The sequence below is a fragment of the Rana temporaria genome, chromosome 6 (assembly GCF_905171775.1).
Source record: "Rana temporaria chromosome 6, aRanTem1.1, whole genome shotgun sequence".
Classification (NCBI taxonomy): Eukaryota; Metazoa; Chordata; class Amphibia; order Anura; family Ranidae; genus Rana; species Rana temporaria.
This window is the reverse complement of record NC_053494.1, coordinates 22,912,953-22,933,425: the sequence shown is the minus strand read 5'-3', so window position 1 is coordinate 22,933,425 and position 20,473 is coordinate 22,912,953. Positions and strand designations below refer to the sequence as shown.

Genomic DNA, 20,473 nt, shown 5'->3' with positions numbered 1-20,473 from the left:
CTCCTTGGCAGGAGATAATATTTTTGGAATCCCTTCTGCTACCCAACTCACAGCTTGTTCCCCTAGAATACGAAGATTACATCCTAAAGGATAGTGAAATTCTGGGCAAGCTACTTAACACACAGATAAATACACATGAATTATGGGCCTAAAGGTTGTAAACACCTATAGCTAGATTCAGGATGGCGAGCGCATACTTGCGGCGGCGTAGCTTATGGCATTTAGGCTACGCCGCCGTAAGTTAGCGAGGCAAGTACATGATTCACAAAGTACTTGCCTGCTAAGTTACGGCGGCGTAGCCTAAAGCGGGCGGGCGTAATGGCGCCCAATTCAAATTTAGCTGAGGGGGCGTGTTTTATGTCAATGGGGCTTGACCCGACGTGATTGACTTTTTTTAACGGCGCATGCGCCGTCCGCCTACATTTCCCAGTGTGCATTGCGGCAACGTACGCCGCAAAGGCCTATTGGTTTCGACGTGGACGTAAATGACGTAAATCCCTATTCACGGACGACTTACGCAAACGACGTAACATTTTTTCGAATTTCGACGCGGGAACGGCGGCCATACTTTAACATTACTATTCCAACTATTTGATGGAATATCTTTAGGCCTGATAACGCGTTACGTAAACGGCGTATCTGTACTGCGTCGGCCGGGCGTACGTTCGTGAATAGGCGTATCTAGTGATTTACATATTCTACGCCGACCGCAATGGAAGCGCCACCTAGCATCCAGCCTAAATATTGCACCCTAAAATAGGACGGCACAAGCCGTCCTATCTTAGATAGGTTTAAGTGTATCTCTGTTTGAGAATACACTTAAACATAGGTTGGCGCAGATCCCGAGTTAGGTCGGCGTATCTACCGATATGCCGACCTAACTCTTACTGAAACTAGCTACTAATCATCACACCAGTGTAACACCCTCCAAGTGTAGAGTAAGCTGCTAAGTAAAAATAGTTAGCTCCACTGTAACAGGGAAGAAGGGGTTGATTATTTAGGGCTGCTCAGTGTTTCACAGGCTGCTGCTCTGTTACTTCTCCCTATCTTCTAGAGCAGTAGTCATCAACCCTTTCCTCAGGGCCCACCAACAGGCCAGGTTTTATGTATTACCTTGGGGAGATGCAGACTAGAATACTGCAGTCCCTGAGCAGCAAAGGATATCACCTGTGATGTATTTCAGTTATCTTCCAAACCTGGCCTGTAATGCCTCATACACACGGCCGGACTTTCCGAGAAAAAAAGTCAGACAGGCTTTTTTTTTCCTCGGAAAGTCCGGCCGTGTTTAGCCTCCATCTGACTTGTTTTCTCGTAAGTCAGACGAACCTTAGATAGAGAACCCATTCTCTATCTTTCTGTCGGACTTCCGACGGACTCACGGCGGACTTTTGCATGGTCAAAAGTCTGACCGTGTGTACAAGGCATTAGTGGGCCTTGAGGACAGGGTTGATGACCACTGTTCTAGAGGATTCTAGCGAGAAGGACGGGGCATGCAGCCTTAATATCTATGGGACTCCAGCCAATCCCTGGGGAGGCGTGTCCAGTAGGTGGATAGAGAACCCATAAATAGTCTGAGGCCTGGGAAGCAGAGTGCAGTGTTCCTGGGTCCAGTCCCGCAGGAGACCCCTGTGCAGAGGCTCTGCCACCGATACAGGATCCTAGAGAAAGCCTTCATGAAGATATTCAGATCCCAGCCAGGCCTATTTGTAATCTGCGTCCGGGGTCCGGAGATGCTCACTGGAGAGAGCCAGGGGGAAGTTGGTGGGAAAAGATGTGTTCTATTATGGTGTGAGTCTATATCTCCTTCACAACGAAGAGCCTGGTAATATCGGCAGGAGGAAACCGATGATTCTGTGGCTAAATGAGTAAGTGACTCCCAGTGCGGAAGAGTAAATGAAAAATGTTTGGTGCCTGGCTGTGCGTGTTCAAAGTGGGGGAATAGGATTGCGCTACACCTATATGAGCTTATCGGACATCCCAAAACCACGAGCTTCAATATGGAGTTGGCCTTTCTTTATGGCTTTAAAAGCCTCCTCTCTTTTGGGAAGGCGTTTTCACAAGATTTTGGTGCATGTCTATGGAAATTTCTACCCATTTAGCCAAAAGAGCCATTGTAATACTGGACGGGAGGAACTGACTAACAATTCATCCCAAAGGTGTTCAGTAGCATTGAAGTAGGTGCTCTGTGCGGGACAACTGAGTTCCTCCACATCAAACCATGTCTTTACAGTTGTATGGCTTTATGGAGCATGCTTTGTACACATGGAAACAGCCATGCGGCAACAGAAAAAGGCCTTCACCAAACTGCTACCTTATGCCGTGTACACACGATTGGAAAATCCAACAAGAAATTCGTGATTTTTTTTTCCCGACGGAATTTCGGCTCAAACTTGTCTTCCATACACACGGTCACACCAAATTCTGACCGTCAAGAACACGGTGATGTACAACACTACGACGAGCCGGGAAAAATGAAGTTCAATGCTTCCGAGCATGCGTCGACTTGATTCAGAGCATGCATGTTTTTTTGCGCTTCGGAATTCCATACAGACGATTGGAATTTCCGACAAGAACTTTTCCCGTCTGAAAAATTGAGAACCAGCTCTCAAATTTTTCTTGGCGGAAATTCCGACAGAAAAATTCAGATGGAGCCTGCACACAGTTGGAATTTCCGACCAAAAGCTCCCATCGGACTTTTCCTGTCGGAATTTCCGATCGTGTGTACCAGGCATTAAAGTTGGAAGCACACAATTATCAAAATTGGATTTGTATGCTATGGTACCCTTCGCTAAAAACACATCAACTCAGTAATTTGGAGGGGAGTCCTCATGCTTTTGGCTATACAGTTGGATGTGAAAACCAGGTATCCTCAAACTTATGGCTATTGTGAGGGGTTAGCTCAGTAGCGGGGTGTGTGACCCCTTTGTTGGGTTCACCACACACTGAATTTATACAGACTGGCAGTCGAAGACAGTTGAAAAATAAAGTTTTTGGTTTATTTTTCCATCTTGCTGGAAAACAATTGCAAGCATCCAAACAGCATAAACAAAATCAAACATAAAATAAATCCTAGCCACTCTGGGAGTCTACCTTCCACACAGGAACCTATCTAAGGAGTCTGGCTCAGCCTAGCGCGGGGCTGACAGTGCTGGACATATAGCACAAAACAATAGTCTTTTGATTTTTAAAACACAGAAAAATCAATCCTCTCCTCACCTTCTCAGGAGACTTTCAGGGCTGCTCTCCTACTCACAAAGCCTTAGGAATGAGGCAGCAACAAAGTGGTAATCCTCTGGCTACTTATAAAGGCCTTGATTGCTTCATTCTGAACAGCTGAAGTTTTTCAACGGCCTTTAGCCTTCCTCTGGCTACGTTTGTAGCCGGCGCCCGATAACAATCTGTGTATCGTCTAAACAAGGCAGAAATGTATGTCCCATCAGTGACAACACCCACAGATTTACCTGACTTCCTGTCACACTATATAGCGCCCGTATGTTGTTGTACCTACCAAATGATATGCAATTCTGGACTGGTTTTGTTTCTGGGGGTGAAAAAACATATTGGCTGGTTTGCTACCCTACAAGCTCTGCACAGATCTCATCCATCCTAATGAACCTCTCAATCGGGGAACATGCAACAATACTGTAGGAAAGGGGGATGTTCAATATCTCTAGAATCTAAGCAGAAATCTAAAAAAAAAATCTAAAATGTTTCCAATAGACGCACAAAGGAAATCAGTTTTTGTTAGTTAAAAAAGGAATTTAGCTTTAAATGTGTTTCTCCGAGTTTGTTTTTTTTGTTTACTGAAAACTTCAAGGGGAATTCAAGCATGGCAACTGCAAATTGCACAATGTTATCACATGCCAAATCCCTATATTCTAACCACATGAAGGAATTATATATGCTTACCATAGGCATTATCAAACCCAGCATAATGGCTTGTGTAAGGAGCAGATTTGAATGACATGCCCTTAAAAGTGGAAGATAAAATTTTACTTGCAAATGATCACGTTTTTTATGTAATGTCATAATAGACAAACATCTCAGGAGGCTGCAGGACATGCACAGTGGGGAGTCGGATGTGAGACATCAGTAGTCAAAGCAAGCTCCCAAATCCAAAATGGCGGTGCTGGAGAGGCAAAGCCCAGCTATGAGTCAGCTGTGGGGAAAACAGCGATGGACTCCATGGGCTGGAGAGCGTCTGTCTCTTAAAAGTCAACAGCTACAATATCTGAAGGTGCCGACTTTTTATTTTTTACAAACCCTCTGAAGTTCCTCTTTAAGCCAAAACTTTTAATTTAGTTGGATGTAGTGACAAAGGGATTCAAACCTCTGTCCCCAGTAGAAAGATTCTAGAATCTAGAATCTAGGGGTTGAGTTGCACACATTTTCCAATATATGCGTAAGCCACAGAGCTCCGGCAAGGCCCCCCATTTTCTGTGAACCTAACTCTAATTTTTGTGAGTCTCCCCGTTTTTACCGCATACTGTTGGACGGGTCAATTCGGTTGGTCGCAGGCTGGTCGGCAAGTTGAGCTTGAAAATTTCCTTGGTTTTGTTTTACATGCATTGCCCTTCCAATGCTCCTTCCTGCAGTGACCAGATACGGGTGGGGGCAGTGACCACTTGTTTGTACTGTGAATTATATTGGCCAGGCAATGCACTGGCACCTTTGCTGCCATAGTGCTGTGTGTTTTGTGTGCCTTTAAAGGAGGGGTGGGCTCCCTCCAGGTTTACCTGCCCTCCACCTGTCCATTAAAAATGCATGTGCTTCCATTGTTGGAGACTCACAGAAATTAGAGTTAGGTCCACAGAAAATGGGGAGCCTTGCCAGGGGCATGTGGCTTACACATATATTTGCAAATGTGTGCAACTAAACCCCTGTTTTTAACACATACTGTTGGACAGGTCAATTTGGTTGGTCGCAGGCTGGTCAGTAAGTTGAGCTTGGAAATTTCCTTGGGTCTTGTTTTACAAGAGTGGGTGTTGCCTGCTTATGCAGAGGCAGGCTCTAAATGGGACCAACCCCTAAAGTGGGTGTGATGTAAGGTCCCCACATATTTAGAGGTGGGGTCTGGGCAGTACCAATCCATAAAGTGGGAGTGGTTTGAGCGCACCTGCTTGGAAAGTGGGATGGCGAAATTCGATTTTAGGATGGGGTTAATAACTTCCTGGGATCCAGGACCATTAAGTATAAGGATGGTAAGTAAGTGATGGGCGAAAACATCAGAAGCAGGGAGCCCACAGGCACAACTGGCGACTAGTCCACTGGACTCTGCCTGCCTTATTTTACTACAGAATGAAAGCTATATACAGGGGTATGGAAACACCAGGTAAAAGAATGAACTTATTACCTATGGTGTTGGACCACCTTTGGCATCCAAGATGGCCTGAATTCTCCTGGGAATTGACAAATATAAGTCTTGGACGGTAGATAATGGAATCCGATGCCACTCATGCAAAAATCGTTCCAGTTCTAACAGAGATGCTGGAGGCGGAAAACAAGCCTTGTTCCTTGTACCTTGTTCTCCAAAATTGACCATAGTGGCTCTTTGATATTGAGGTCTGGCGATTGTGGTGCCCAGGGAAAGTGCAGGACTTCACCTGCATGCTCGTCAAAATATGATTTGACAACACCAGCTGTGTGGATCTGAGCATTATCGTCTTGGTAAATGGCGCTGTCTTCGGGAAACAATGTCTGCACCATGCGGTGCATATGGTCAGCCAAAATTTGTACATAGTCAATGCCAGTGACTCTACCTTTCAAGGTGAGGATGGGGCCTGCTGAATACCAAGCTATGGCTGCCAAAGCCATGAGCGCTGCCATAAGCTTTGAAGCGGTTTTGGGAACAGTGTGAGGCTCGATTCATCAGACCATATTAGTGTCTTCTATTGATCGATGGTCCGCGATTTATGGGTGTTGAACCACTCTCTCCTCTTCTGGGCATTAATATCACTAGTGGTTTTGCAATTGCAGCTCACCGGTTATTGTTTTGCTTATGAAGTTCAAAAGAATATGAGGAAAGAGGGGACAGTCTGTTTTACATTAAAGCCGATTGTTTTCCCTCTCAGTACCATAAAGAGCATTTTAAACCTCTGTAGTGTAGGTAGGGCACATGTTTTACATGGATTTACAATAATTACTTTGGAAGGTTCCGAAATTTGGTTGTAATCGTTTCAGTAACAATCATGAATTGGAACAAACAAAACAACAACAGTAAAAATTATAGTGCTCCCTACATAGGCCCGGATTCACAAAGCACTTAAGCCGATGTATCTCGAGATACGCCGTGTAAATGTAAATATGCGCCGTCGTATCTATGCGCCGTGCCCGCAAAACTAGATACGCCTGAAAATAGGCTTCATCCGACCGACGTAACTTGTCTACGCCGTCGTATCGTGGGCGCATATTTACGCCGGGCGCATTTGCCGCTCCCATAGATTTTCTATGCACATATGCAAATGAGGGAGATACGCAGATTCACAAACGTAGTTGCGCCCGGCGCATAATATACGCGGTTTGCGTAAGTCGTACGTCCGGCGTAAAGTTATTCCCCATATAGGAGGCGCAACTCATGCAAAGGTATGGACCAGGGAACACACGCGGTTGTATCTTTTGTCGTTTACGTTGTACGTGAATATGACTAGGCGTAGGTTACGTTCACGTCGTAGGCAGTGATTCGACGTATCTTAGGCAGTTGTTTCGACGTGATTCTGAGCATGCGCACTGGGATGCGGCTACGGGACGGCGCATGCGCCGTTCATTTTAAGTACTTCTATGGCGCTTGGCCCATCATTTGCATGAGGTCACGCCTCATTAGCATGGCTCACGCCCACTTCCACCTACACTGGCTTACGCCGAGGAAACCCAGCGTATCTTTAAGAGCGAGTGAAAGCGAGTGCTTTGTGAATCCAGTGCTTGCCTCTGTGCGTTGCGCCGGCGTAGCGTAAAAGAGATACACTACGGCGGCATAAATATGCGCCGATGTATGTAAATCCGGGCCATAGTTGCTCAGTGGAAAAATGCCTTCTTATATTGGTAGTCGGTGTATGGTCCAATACACTGGTGGTCAATGGAAGATGGGCCCCTTTTATAAATAATCAGTGTGAGAAGGACACTTCTACATTATTGGGCACTGGGAATCGGACCTTCCTATTTAACAAGGCTAAAAAGAAAATTAGTATCAGTGGTATCTGGGAGGTAGAAAGTCTTCATTGCTCAAGGAACCCACCCCAACCAAACTCCGAAAGAACCCTCTTTTAGAAAGCTTGTATTAGAGGCTTTGGTTGTGCAATAGGCTCACCAATGGCACAAAATACTGGCCCGGATTCAGATACAATGGTGTATCTCTTGGCGGGCGTAACATATCTCAGATACGTTACCCCGCCGTAAATTAGGGCGCCAGTTCCGTATTCTGAAAGAACTTGCGCCCTAAGTTACGGCGGTGTAACGTATGTGGTCCGGCGTAAGCCCGCCTAATTCAAATGTGGATGATGTGGGCGTGTTTTATTTAAATGAATCGTGACCCCAAGTATTTGACTTTATTTGACGGCATGCGCCGTTCATGAAAGAATCCCAGTGCGCATTCTCGAAATTACGACGCGAATCGTCAATGCTTTAGACGTGAATGTAACTTACGTACAGCCCTATTCGCAAAACGACTTACGCAAACAACGTAAAATTTTTAAAATTCGACGTGGGAATGACGTCCATACTTAACATAGGATACCCCTCATATAGCAGGGGTAACTTTACGCCGGAAAAAGCCTAACGTAAACGACGTAAAAAATGCGCCGGGCGGACGTACGTTTCTGAATCGGCGTATCTACCTAATTTGCGGAAGTCTAGGGAAGTGCCCCTAGCAATCAGCGTAAATATTGCACCCTAAGATACGACGACGTAGGAGACTTACGCCGCTCGTATCTAGGCAACATTGAGGCGTATCTGATTCTATGAATCAGACGCCGAGATGCGACGGCCCACACTCAGAGTTACGACGGCGTATCTGGAGATACGCCGCCGTAACTGCTTTCTGAAGCCGGGCCAAGGTGTTTAGGTTCTTATGTAGACTGCTGAAGATATTGGAGTCAAAAAGACAGAGAAGATGGCTATCAACAACTATAGCAATTTCGCTTTGGAGGATATTCAGCACAACAAGATGAATGCCGCAATGATTAGAGACGCTCATTGGGTAGGTGTCATTGGAGCGAGCCTCAGTGCAAAACCATTGGAAGACATGTACAGTAAACCTCCCACTAAATGCAGACAATGTTCTTTGCAAAGTTCTCAAGCTAATCAACGGACGGAAGACATGGCCTCTCCAAGGAACTACGCTCTTAGTCTTGATCCTTTTCTGTTGCTGCATTCTTAATTATGAACATGAGTGCTCACCAAAATATAATTTTGCACGGTTATTTCAATAAAATTCAGAAGAGATGCGTGAAACCACAGTCAATTAGATGATCAGGGAAAGAGAAAAAAATAAAAAAATCTACGTATTTCTGGAACCTCCAAGGCCGATCTCCCAGACTCTGATTAAACCATTTAACGACACAACCTTATTCAGTCTGGTTTTGGTCCTATAATCGGTCCGTTCTTATAAACAAGGTGCAGACAGAACTGGTTTTCCAAGGAGAAATAATACTATGTATTTTATGTGAAACTTCAGAGGGGATCATTAAAAGAAAAAAAATATATAAGAAACGAAGAGGAATTTTTGAGTGGAAAACATTCCAATATCCTCCAAGTACTGAAGTTAATAGAACAGAGAGGAGTCACTTTTTTAAAAAGTTCAAGGTTATGGGAATGGGCAAAACACCAAGACACCGGATTCACAAAGAACTTGCGCCGACGTATCTCAAAATACGCCGCGTAAGTGCAAATATGCGCCGTCGTATCTGTGCGCCAGACCCACAAACTAAGATACGCCTAAAAATAGGCTTCATCCCGCCGACGTAACTTGCCTACGCGGGTGTAGCATGGGCGCATATTTAGGCTGGACGCATGGTGGCGCTCCCATTGATCAGCCATTCAAATGAGAAAATACAGCGATTCAAGAACGTACGTGCGCGCGACGCAGGCTAGGAGTGGTGCGCTCAAGTTGTACGTCCGACGTAAAGTTAAGCCCCATAAAGGAGGTGTAACCCAGCAGCAGACATGCAAAGGTCTGCACCAAGGAATACAAGCCGGCGTATTTTACGTAGTTTACGTTGGACGCGAGTCTGGCTGGGCGTAGGTTACGTTCATGGTGTAGGCAGTGATCCGGCGTATCTTAGGAAGTTGTTCTGATGTGGTTGTAAGCATGCGCAGGGGGATGCGTCCACGGCACGACGCATGCGCAGTTCATTAAATGTACTTGTCTGGGGCTCGGACCATCATTTGCATGGGGTCACGCCTCATTTGCATGGGTTTGCATGGGTCAAGCCCACTTCCACCTACGCCGGCCTGCGCCTTCAAAATCTACGCCACGCCGACGCAGCGTTGGAAGCAATAGCTTGCTGAATGCAGTGCTTGCCTCTCTGCGATGCGTCGGCGTAGCGCACAGGGGGATGCGCTGCGGCGGCGTAATGTGCGCCTGCTGTCTGTAAATGATAGGATTTTTTTCCTTCTACAATTCAGGAAAGTTTAAATCTAAAGAAAGTTCTACATTGTTACTGACTGGGAACCTTTTTGCTTTGCAGGCCTATCCTCTCACCTTGTTACACACCGGACCACGCTGATCCCACGGATATGAGAGTAGGTTGCAATCTCATTAGCTTGGTGTCTGCTGAGGAAGCTACAATGTGAAACGCGTAGAGATGCATTTTCGCCCTCATTCAGCATAAACCTGACATTGTTATGTGATTGATATAGTGTCTTGAACATGCCTTTGCCATAACTGAGTACAGTGGAACCTCAGATTGCGAGTAACGTGGTTAATGGGCGTTTCGTATTTTTAAAAATCCTGACTCGGTTTGCGAGTGTTGTCTCGCAAAACAAGCAGGATTCAAGCCAAAGCGGTGTGCAATACCGCGTTAGGCCTGAGGTGGGGGGGCACCGGAGCCGAGCAGAGCCGAACGGCTGCGTCGCCTGACAAGTCGCCCCGGTGTGAACCGGCTCTAACTGATAATATTTGTAGCTGTCAGCAACTCAATTATATCCCCTAGGGCAGTGATGGCAAACCATGGCACCCCAGATGTTTTGGAACTACATTTCCCATGATGCTCCTGTACTCTCCAGTGTAGGTGAGCATCATGGGAAATGTAGTTCCAAAACATCTAGGGGTGCCCAGGTTCGCCATCACTGCCCTAGGGGTAGTTTTACCTTCATGCATAGAGCCTTCAAACTTTACAAACACTTTAATATATAAAAAATCTGATTCTTCCGTTTTTATTAGATGCTGGACAGTAATGATTCCTGAAAGTTTTTTGTATACTATATAAGAAAATGTTTTTGGACAGAGACCAGATTTTATAACTCGCATGACTAGCAAAAAGTGAAAAAAAAAACAAATCTGCGTGAGTGAAGAATTTTTTGGGCTTTTTTTTTTTCTTACATATATGCCCCTAAGCCTGTCATGTGAACTGAAGATGGCAGCAATGGTAGATCGTAACATACACTTATTTTCTGACTTTTGCATGGATATTCGAAGCTCCCTATTTGCACCCCAGCTCCTATCACATCTCTTGGCTCAAGCTGCTGTCAGCTGGTGCAGCTGGGGTGGAACATTAGCTTTTGCATTGAGGGGAGAATATCCAATTTTCCGCCACATTTCTAAGGAAAGCTCCCAGGAGAGAGGATTTTTAAAGCACTGCAGGAGCAACAGGGAATGGGATAGAGCGGATTCTTAGGCTACATACCGTGCACGGATCCAAAAGCTGATCACGTGACCATTGCGGTACGCTAACACTCAAAGCCGGGCCCCCAAACCATACAGCTGCTTTTGCTTTGCTCCAAATTTCTTGTGACATTTTAATGTCCGTATGCGAGAACTGCTGCAGCTGCTCGCTTTTTATACTTCAATAAGACGGACGCGCGTTTTATTCCAGCGTATAAAAAAAAACATAGGACTAGATTCACATACCTTTAGGCGGGCGTAGCGTATCTCCTATACACTATGCCGCCGTAACTTTGAGAGGCGAATATGGTATTCTCAAAGATTTGCCGCCGAAATTACGGCGGCGTAGCATATTAAGGCCGGCGTAAGCCCGCCTAATTCAAATGTTGAAGCTGTGGGCGTGTTTTATGTATATTAAGTGTGACCCCACGTAAATGACGTTTCGATCAAGCTGCGCATGTGCCGTCTGTGGACGTTTCCCAGTGCGCATGCTCCAAATGACGTCGGCAAATCGTCAATGCTTTCGACGTGAACGTAAATTACCGCCAGCCCCATTCACGGACGAGTTACGCAAACAACGTAAAATTTGACGCGGTTCCGACGTCCATACTTAACATTGGTTGCGCCATCTTTTTGGTGGTTTATCTTTACGCCTGAAAACCCCTTACGTAAACGGCGTATCTTTACTGCGTCGGCCGGGCGTACGTTCGTGAATAGGCGTATCTAGCTGATTTACATATTCTAGGCGTAAATCAGCGTACACGCCCCTAGCGGCCAGCGTAAATATGCAGTTAAGATACGACGGCGTAGGAGACTTACGCCGGCCGCATCTTAGCAACATTTAGGCGTATCTCAGTTTGAGCATACGCTTAAAGCTGCGACGGTGCGGATTCGGACTTACGACGGCGTATCTACTGATACGCCCGTCGTAAGTCTACCTGAATCTGGCCCATAATGTCCACCCACAAGTAAAACCTCTCAAGCGCAGCAATAGTTTGGCATGTCAGAGCTCACAATCAGATAACCCCATTAGCGTTAATAGTAGGGTTGTCCCGATACCACTTTTTTAGGACCGAGTACAAGTACCGATACTTTTTTTCAAGTAGTCGCCGATACCGAATACCAATACTTTTTTTAAATGTGTCCCCAAATGCAGCCATGTCCCTCACATATGCAGCCATGTCCCTCACATATGCAGCCATGTCCCTCTAGCCATGTCCCTCACATATGCAGCAATGTCCCTCTAGCCATGTCCCTCACATATGCAGCAATGTCCCTCTAGCCATGTCCCTCACATATGCAGCCATGTCCCTCACATATGCAGCCATGTCCCTCTAGCCATGTCCCTCACATATGCAGCAATGTCCCTCTAGCCATGTCCCTCACATATGCAGCCATGTCCCTCTAGCCATGTCCCTCACATATTTAACTAAATAAACTTTATAAAGCACATCAATTTACTAAAATGCTCTAGCACAGTGGTCTCCAAACTGCGGCCCGGGAGCCAGATGTGTCCCTTTGCTTGATTTTATCTGGCCCTTGGGGTGCTTTTTTATTCATTGGCATCAATGAAGGGCAGAATTCCTCCAAATGACACCAATGATAGGGCAGAATTCCTCCCAATGTCAACAATGATGGGGCAGAATTCCTCCCAATGTCAACAATGATGGGGCAGAATTCCTCCCAATGTCAACAATGATGGGGCAGAATTCCTCCCAATGTCACCAATGATGGGGCAGAATTCCTCCCAATGTCAACAATGATGGGGCAGAATTCCTCCCAATGTCACCAATGATGGGGCAGAATTCCTCCCAGTTTTGGGGGAAGAATTCCTCCCAGTTATGGGGCAGACTTTCTCCCAATGACACCGATGATGGGGTCCAATGATAGGGGATTTTGTACTCCTGATGGCCATAGTCCGGCCCCCTTAAAGTCTGGAAGACAGTAGTCCGGCCTGGTTTAGAAAGTTTGGAGACCCCTACTAGAGCAAATCAAGCAAACTGGCAAATAATCCCCCTTTGCCTACATCTTACAGTCCTTTAAGTACTTTTACCCCTGCGCAAGAGCCCGTAGCTATACGTCGGCTCTCGCGCAGGCCACCCGAGGCACGCGTGCCCCCCGCACGCCCCCGACTCCCGTGCCTGGCGGGCACGATCGCCGCCGGGCACACGCGATCGCTCGTTACAGAGCGGGGACCGGGAGCTGTGTGTGTCAACACACAGCTCCCGGTCCTGTCAGGGAGAGAAATGCTGATCTTCTGTTCTTATAATGTATGAACAGCGATCAGTCATTTCCCCCAGTGAGGCCACACCCCCTACAGATAGAACACACCCAGGGAACATACTTAACCCCTTCCCCGCCCCCTAGTGTTAACCCCTTCCCTGCCAGTTGCATTTTTATAGTAATCCAATACATTTTTATAGCACTGATCGCTATAAAAATGCCAATGGTCCCAAAAATGTGTCAAAAGTGTCCGAAGTGTCCGCCATAATGTCACAGTACCGAAAAAAAACAAATCGCTGATCGCCGCCATTACTAGTAAAAAAAAAAAAATTAATAAAAATGCCATAAAAATACCCCCTATTTTGTAAACGCTATAACTTTTGTGCAAACCAATCAATAAACGCTTATTGCGATTTTTTTTTACGAAAAATATGTAAAAGAATACGTATCGACCTAAACTTAGGAAAAAATATATTTTTTTATATATTTATTTTTGAGGGATATTTATTATAGCAAAAAGTAAAACATATTAATTTTTTTCAAAATTGTCGCTCTATTTTTGTTTATAGCGCAAAAAATAAAAACCGCAGGGGTGATCAAATACCACCAAAAGAAAGCTCTATTTGTGGGGAAAAAAAGGACGCCAATTTTGTTTGGGAGCCACGTCGCACAACCGCGCAATTGTCAGTTCTGAATCGCAAAAACTGGCCGGGTCCTTTACCTGCATTTTGGTCCGGGTCTTAAGTGGTTAACAAAGTTTTCAGCCTTGAAGAGTATCTCAACAAAACTGAAATTCTTATTGCAGAGGATGCCTGAAACCTATCTTAGTGCAGACTTCTGGGGATATCAGTAAGCCAATCACAAAAGCAGGAAACGCCTCCAGGTTGCCATATTGCATTTTTACAGAAAACTTCATTATTTTTTTTATTATTTTTTTTTCTATATTTTTCAGTGGAGTTATCCTTTAAAGTTTGAACATAAATTTCAAGAGAAAAGAAAAACTGCAACATTTTTTTTTTTGTAAGATGATGGCCGTACAGGACCCCCGAATGGAATTCGATCTGTGAGGTCGGCTTTGCTTACAATATTTTGCCCAGTTTAAGGCTGTTAATTAAAGACAGAAGAGAGAATGTGGGGGGCATCTGTCAAGTAAACAAGGCTGAGCTGGCTGGGGTTATCAGAAATGTTCCGCTGCAATCACAGTGCCGGCCAAGAGATGCAGCAAATACACTCAACAGCCGAATCTCGAATCTCCGAATCCCGACAAATATCTTCTATTCAGGAAGAAGACGTATTGGAGGCCATGCAAGCCTCGGCAGGGTTCCCTGTGCTTTTTTTTGTTTTTTCAGGGAAACTATTATTTTAAATGTAACAGATTTCCCGTACTTCAGGAGTTTATATTATAGAAAAGAATCACCCCCTAATTTAAAATAATCACATTTTGTTGCTTTGCAGCCTGAAATTAAGACAAACACTGGCCCAGATTCAGTAAGCAATTGCGCCTGCGTAACCATAGGTTACGCAGCGCAATTGCTTACTTGCGCCGGCGTTACGAATGCTCCTGATTCAGGAACATCGTAACGCCGACTGCAGCCTAAAATCTGCGTGGCATAAGGCTCTTATGCCACGCATATCTTAGGCTGCATTCTTGCGTTGGCCGCTAGGGGGCGCTCCCATTGTGATCAGCGTATAGTATGCAAATTGCATACTAACACCGATTCACAAAGTTGCGCGGGCCCTGCGTACGCAAGTTACGGATTTTCCGTACGGCGTCTTTAGCGTAAGTCTGCCCCTTCTAATAGTAGGGGCAGCCAATGCTAAAGTATACCCGTCGTTCCCGCGTCGCGACGTTCAAATTTTACGTTGTTTGCGTAAGTGATTCGTGAATGCCGCTGGACGCGATTCACGTTCACTTTGAAGCATATGACGTCCTTGCGACGTCATTTGCCGCAATGCACGTCGGGAAAGTTTCCCGACGGAGCATGCGCTCTACGCTCGGCGCGGGAGCGCGCCTAATTTAAATGATTCCCGCCCCCGGCGGGATCATTTACATTGCGCGCGCTTACGCCGGGCAATTTTGCCGGCGCGCCCTCGCAATTTACGGAGCTACTGCTCCGTGAATCGAGGGCAGCGCAAAATATTTGCGTGGGCGCCGGGCAAAATCGTTGCCCTGTGCCTCCGCAAATAAAACGCAAATGTACCTGAATCTGGGCCATTGTTTTTATTTTACCCAGCTGCATTTACTTAAAGCGGAGTTCCTCCACCACAAAAACTAATGCCTAGATTCACATAGATTGCCGCAACTTTGCGGCGGCGTAGCTTAAGGCATTTAAGCTACGCTGCCGTAAGTTAGCGAGGCAAGTACATGATTCACAATGTACTTGTCTGCTATGTTACGGCGGCGTAGCCTAAAGCGGGCGGGCGTAAGGGCGCCGAATTCAAATGTGTGTAAGGGGGCGTGTTTTATGTTAATAAGGCTTGACCTTGCCTTTGGAAAATAGACATATGAGTGCTGCCAGCATTGTTGAAGGTGTGGGGGGGGGGGGGTGTCAGCGCTCAGACCATATGCCGCACACTGCATCAAATTGGTCATCTGCATGGCCATCCTCCCAGAAGGAAGCCTCTCCTAAAGATGATGCACAAGAAAGCCCACAAACAGTTTGCTGAAGACAAGCAGACTAAGGGCATGGATTACTTGAACTATGTCCTGTGGTCTGATGAGACCAAGATAAACGTATTTGGTGTCAGATGGTGTCAGGCGTGAGTGGCGGCAACCAGGTGAGGAGTACAAAGACAAGTGTGTCTTGTCTACAGTCAAGCATGGTGGTGGGAGTGTCATGGTCTGGGGCTGGATGAGTGCTGCCGGCACTGGGGAGCTACAGATCATTGAGGGAACCATGAATGCCAACATGTACTGTGACATACTGAAGCAGAGCATGATCCCCTCCCTTCAGAGACTGGGCCGCAGGGCAGTATTCCTACATGATAACGACCCCAAACACCTCCAAGACGACCACTGCCTTGCTAAAGAAGCTGAGGGTAAAGGTGATGGACTGGCCAAGCATGTCTCCAGACCTAAACCCTATTGAGCATCTGTGGGGCATCCTCAAATGGAAGGTGGAGGAGCGCAAGGTCTCTAACATCCACCAGCTCTGTGATGTCGTCATGGAGGAGTGGAAGAGACTCCAGGGGCAACCTGTGAAACAATGTGATCAGCAGGCTGAACACATGGTAAAGGGCTGCTGTGATTGGCCCTTTACCTTGATCCGTAATCAGCTGTGTTCGAAAGACACAGCAATCACAGAGCGCATCCGATGCGATCCTCTGAGGGGACGGGGTTCTGGGAGGACTTCAATAGATGCCCTTCCAGAACTAGCCGAACAACAAGCTGCCTGGCACAGCATGTCCGGGGCATCGGGTATTAGGAATTTCTCACGCTTGGGGATGGGCTGACAGATGCCCAGGCACCAGGACGCAATTTATAGTCACCATGGCAACCTGGAGCCTGAGGGTATGTATATTGTATAGGGGTATATATTATTATATAGAGGTATGAATTATATAGGGTATATATTATTATATATATATATATATATATATATATATTGTATGGTGGTATATATATTATGTAGGGGTATGTTTATATTGTATAGGGATATATATATATATATATGTCCGGATTCAGAAAGAATTTACGTCGGCGTATCTATTGATACGCCGCGTAAATTCTAGCATGCGCCGGCGTATCATCTTTCTGTATTCAGAAAACAAGATACGCCGAAATTTGGCTAAGATACGACTGACGTAAGTCTCTTACGCCGTCGTATCTTAGTTGAATATTTACACTGGCCGCTAGGTGGCGCTTCCGGAGATTTACGCGTAGAATATGAAAATTAGGTAGATACGCCGATTCAGAAACGTACGTCCGCCCGGCGCATTTTTTTACGTCGTTTACGCAAGGCTTTTTCCGGCGTAAAGTTACCCCTGCTATATGAGGCGTAAACTATGTTAAGTATGGACGTCGGGCCAGCGTCGAATTTTCCGTCGATTACGTCGTTTGCGTAAGTCGTTCGCGAATAGGGCTGTACGTAAGTTAGGTTTACGGTGAAAGCATTGACTATTTGCTGCGTAATTTGGAGCATGCGCACTGGGTTACGTTCACGGACGGCGCATGCGCCGTTAGTCAAAAACGTCATTTACGTGAGGGTCAGCCTTCATTACCATACAACACACCCACTACATGGATAATTTGAATTCCGCAGGCTTACGCCGGACCACATACGCTACGCCGCCTTAACTTAGGGTGCAGGTTCTTTCTGAATACAGAACCTGCCTCACTACGTTACGGCGTTGTAGCGTATCTGAGATACGCTACGCACGCACAAATTTACGCCAGGCTTTTTGAATCCGGCCCATATATATTATTTAGGGTATATATTATTATATAGGGGCATGTTTATATTGTATAGGGATATATATATATATATATATATTATTTAGGGTATATATTATTATATAGGGTATGTATATATTCTATGGGGTACTTTTTATTATACAGGGGTATATATATTGTATAGGGGTATTTATTATATAGGGGTAATCATTATTACATATGGGGATTTATATATTATATAGGGGTATATATGACACTCACAGTACAGGGCCCCCAGGGACTGTCAGTATATATGATATAGGGGTATATATATATGAATATTATATAGATATTATCTATCAGACTCACAGTAAAGTCCCCCCAGGGCTCTCAGGAGGACAATCCTGGTCATCCAGAAGGTTCCTGTCCTCAGGGTCCCGCCATGGCGGCTCTTCTCCCCCCCGGGCTCCGCTGTGCCCTCTGGCGGTGGGTGAGAGGGTGCGCGCGCCCCCTTCCTTCTCCTCAGCCCCCCATCCCCGCTATCACTGGGCGCAGACATGTTGCTGTTCACACCGCGCATGCGCCGACCTGTCAGTCTCCTCCACGTGGATCCCAGCCAGTAAGTGCGCGATCCCGACTGTCGGTACCTCATTGTGCGCGTCCCCGACAACTATTCACCTGGGACACAGCAGTCCTGGCAGGTCGTGCCCCCTGGGGGCCCTCTCCTGTGTTCCCCTGGGGCCCCTGTGCTGTATTAGCTGTCTATATCCTATAAGAGCATTTGCTCTGCTGACTGAGTGTTGTGGAAAAAGTGGCCCCTGTTCCATGGTGTGAGCAGGGCCCCATACATCACCAGTAGGGGTACACAGGAGCCAACACTGGTCTGATAAAGTAAAGATCGATTGATAGATGATCAATCAATGCAAAAAGATCAATAGTGCCTGTCAGTGCAGCCTTATCAGTGCACGTCAATGAAGGAGAATACTTACTAATTTTTAACATTTTATAACAGAAACTAAAAAAAAAAGCGTTTTTTGTTTTTTATTTGTGTCTTAATAAAAAAAAAAAACAATGGTGATTAAAAACGGCCAAACGAAAGCGCTATTTTTGTGAAAAGAAATGCTAAAAATTGTCATGAGTACAGCGTTTCATGACCGCGCAATTGTCATCCAGGCTGCATGCACACAACAGCATTTTGAATAGCGCCTAGGTGTGATTTACAAAACGCGGAACTCGCATTTGTGATGCCATTCATTTGAATGACACCTCAGATCGCGGTGAGGGTCGGCCGTGCGATAAAACGTGCTGCAATCGCGGCAATTAGGGTTGCCATCTTTTCTTCAAGCCAAACCCGCTTGAAGAAACCCGGACACATAATTCCAAACCCGGACTGTGCGAGTGAATCGCGGGCAGGTGGCAACTCGCATCACGGGACGCAGGACCCACAAAAATACTTTAGGAGCCACATTGGGGCGACGTGCATCGTGCGATGCGGATTGGCGCGATTGCAGCTCGTTCTATCGTGCGACCATTGTGGCAGACCCGCACTGCGATTTGACGTGTCATTCAAATTCGAGTTTTGCGTTTTGGCCTTCATACCGCAGCGCTGTCAAATTGTGGGCAGATAACGCTGTAGTGTGAATGCAGCCTTAAAGCGGTTGTATACCCCAAATAAAAATAAATAAAAAACCTGCAAGGCAAAGGCATAATGAGCTAGTATGACTAGCATACTAGCTTATTATTAATTACTTAACTTAGATCGAAGCCCCCGCAGCGGTCCTCGGACATTTCCTCAATCGCCGCCAAGATACCCGGAGTGACTTGCGGGTATCGCCGCTCCGGCGCTGTGACCGGCCGGAGCGGCGATGACATCATTCCCACGCATGTGCGCGGAACGATCCCCGCGCATGCGCACATTTTCGGCACTTTTCCGGCAGGCTCCCATTCAAGAGCCCCCGCACTCAGTGCGCCTGCGCCGTTGTCTATGGTGAGCATGTGCCGTAGACATCGGTGCCCGCTTTTCTGCAAATATTTCCTTAACCATGTAGGTTAACCACTTCCTGCCCGGTCAATAGTCAATTGGCGTCCGGGAAGTGGTTCTGTAATCCTGACTGGATGTCTATTGACGTCCAGCAGGATAACATGCCAGCTCATGCCCGTGGGGGCACGAAGCGCGGCGATCGGTGATGCGGGGTGTCAGTCTGACACCCTGCATCTCCGATCTCGGCAAAGAGCCTCCAGCGGAGGCTCTTTACCAAGTGATCAGCGGTGTCCAATCACGGCTGATCACTATGTAAACAGTAAGAGCCGTTGATGGCTCTTCCTCACTCTCGTCTGACAGACGCGAGTAGAGGAGAGCCGATCGACGGCTCTCCTGACAGGGGGGGTTCGCGCAGATTGTTTATCAGTGCAGCCCCCCCTCGGATGCCCACTCTGGACCACCAGGGAAGGGGGCAACAATATAAAAACAAGAAAAAAAAAGAGAACAATAGACGCCAATCAGTGCCCACAAATGGGCACTGACTGGCATAATATGGGATAAAAAAGTGATGCCCAGCAATGCCATCAGTGCCACCCCTCAGTGTCCATCAGTGCCACCTCTCAGTACCCATCCATGCCCAGTGCCCATCTATCAGTGCCCATCTGTGCCACCCATAAGTACCCATCAGTGCCACCCATAAATGAAGCCTATGAGTGCCCGCCAGTGCTGCCTATGAGTGCTCATCAGTGCCGCCTATGAGTGCCCATCAGTGCCGCATACCAGCGCCGCCTATCAGTGCCACCTCATCTGTGCCCATCAGTGCCACCTCATCTGTGCCCATCACTGCCGCCATATCAGTGCCCGTAATTGAAGAAGAAAACCTACTTATTTACAAAAAAAATTAACAGAAAAAAATAAAAACTTTATTTTTTTCAAAATTTCGGTCTTTTTTTAGTTGTTGCGCAATAAATAAATATCGCAAAGGTGATCAAATACCACCAAAAGAAAGCTCTATTTGTGGGAACAAAATGATACAAAAAAATTTGGGTACAGTGTAGCATGACCGCGCAATTGTCATTCA

At 46.4% G+C, this 20,473-nt stretch overlaps 1 protein-coding gene across 1 annotated transcript in view; it reads right to left on the bottom strand.

The window, feature by feature from the left end:
• LMF1 (lipase maturation factor 1) overlaps positions 1-17,990 on the bottom strand; it is a 395,063-nt gene extending 377,073 nt beyond the window's left edge. Inside the window, exon 1 of the mRNA XM_040356447.1 lies at positions 17,781-17,990. Within this exon, the coding sequence (XP_040212381.1) occupies positions 17,781-17,970 (190 nt within the window). The 5' untranslated portion in view covers positions 17,971-17,990. The remainder of the gene's footprint in view (positions 1-17,780) is intronic.
• Between the last annotated feature and the right edge of the window lie 2,483 nt (positions 17,991-20,473).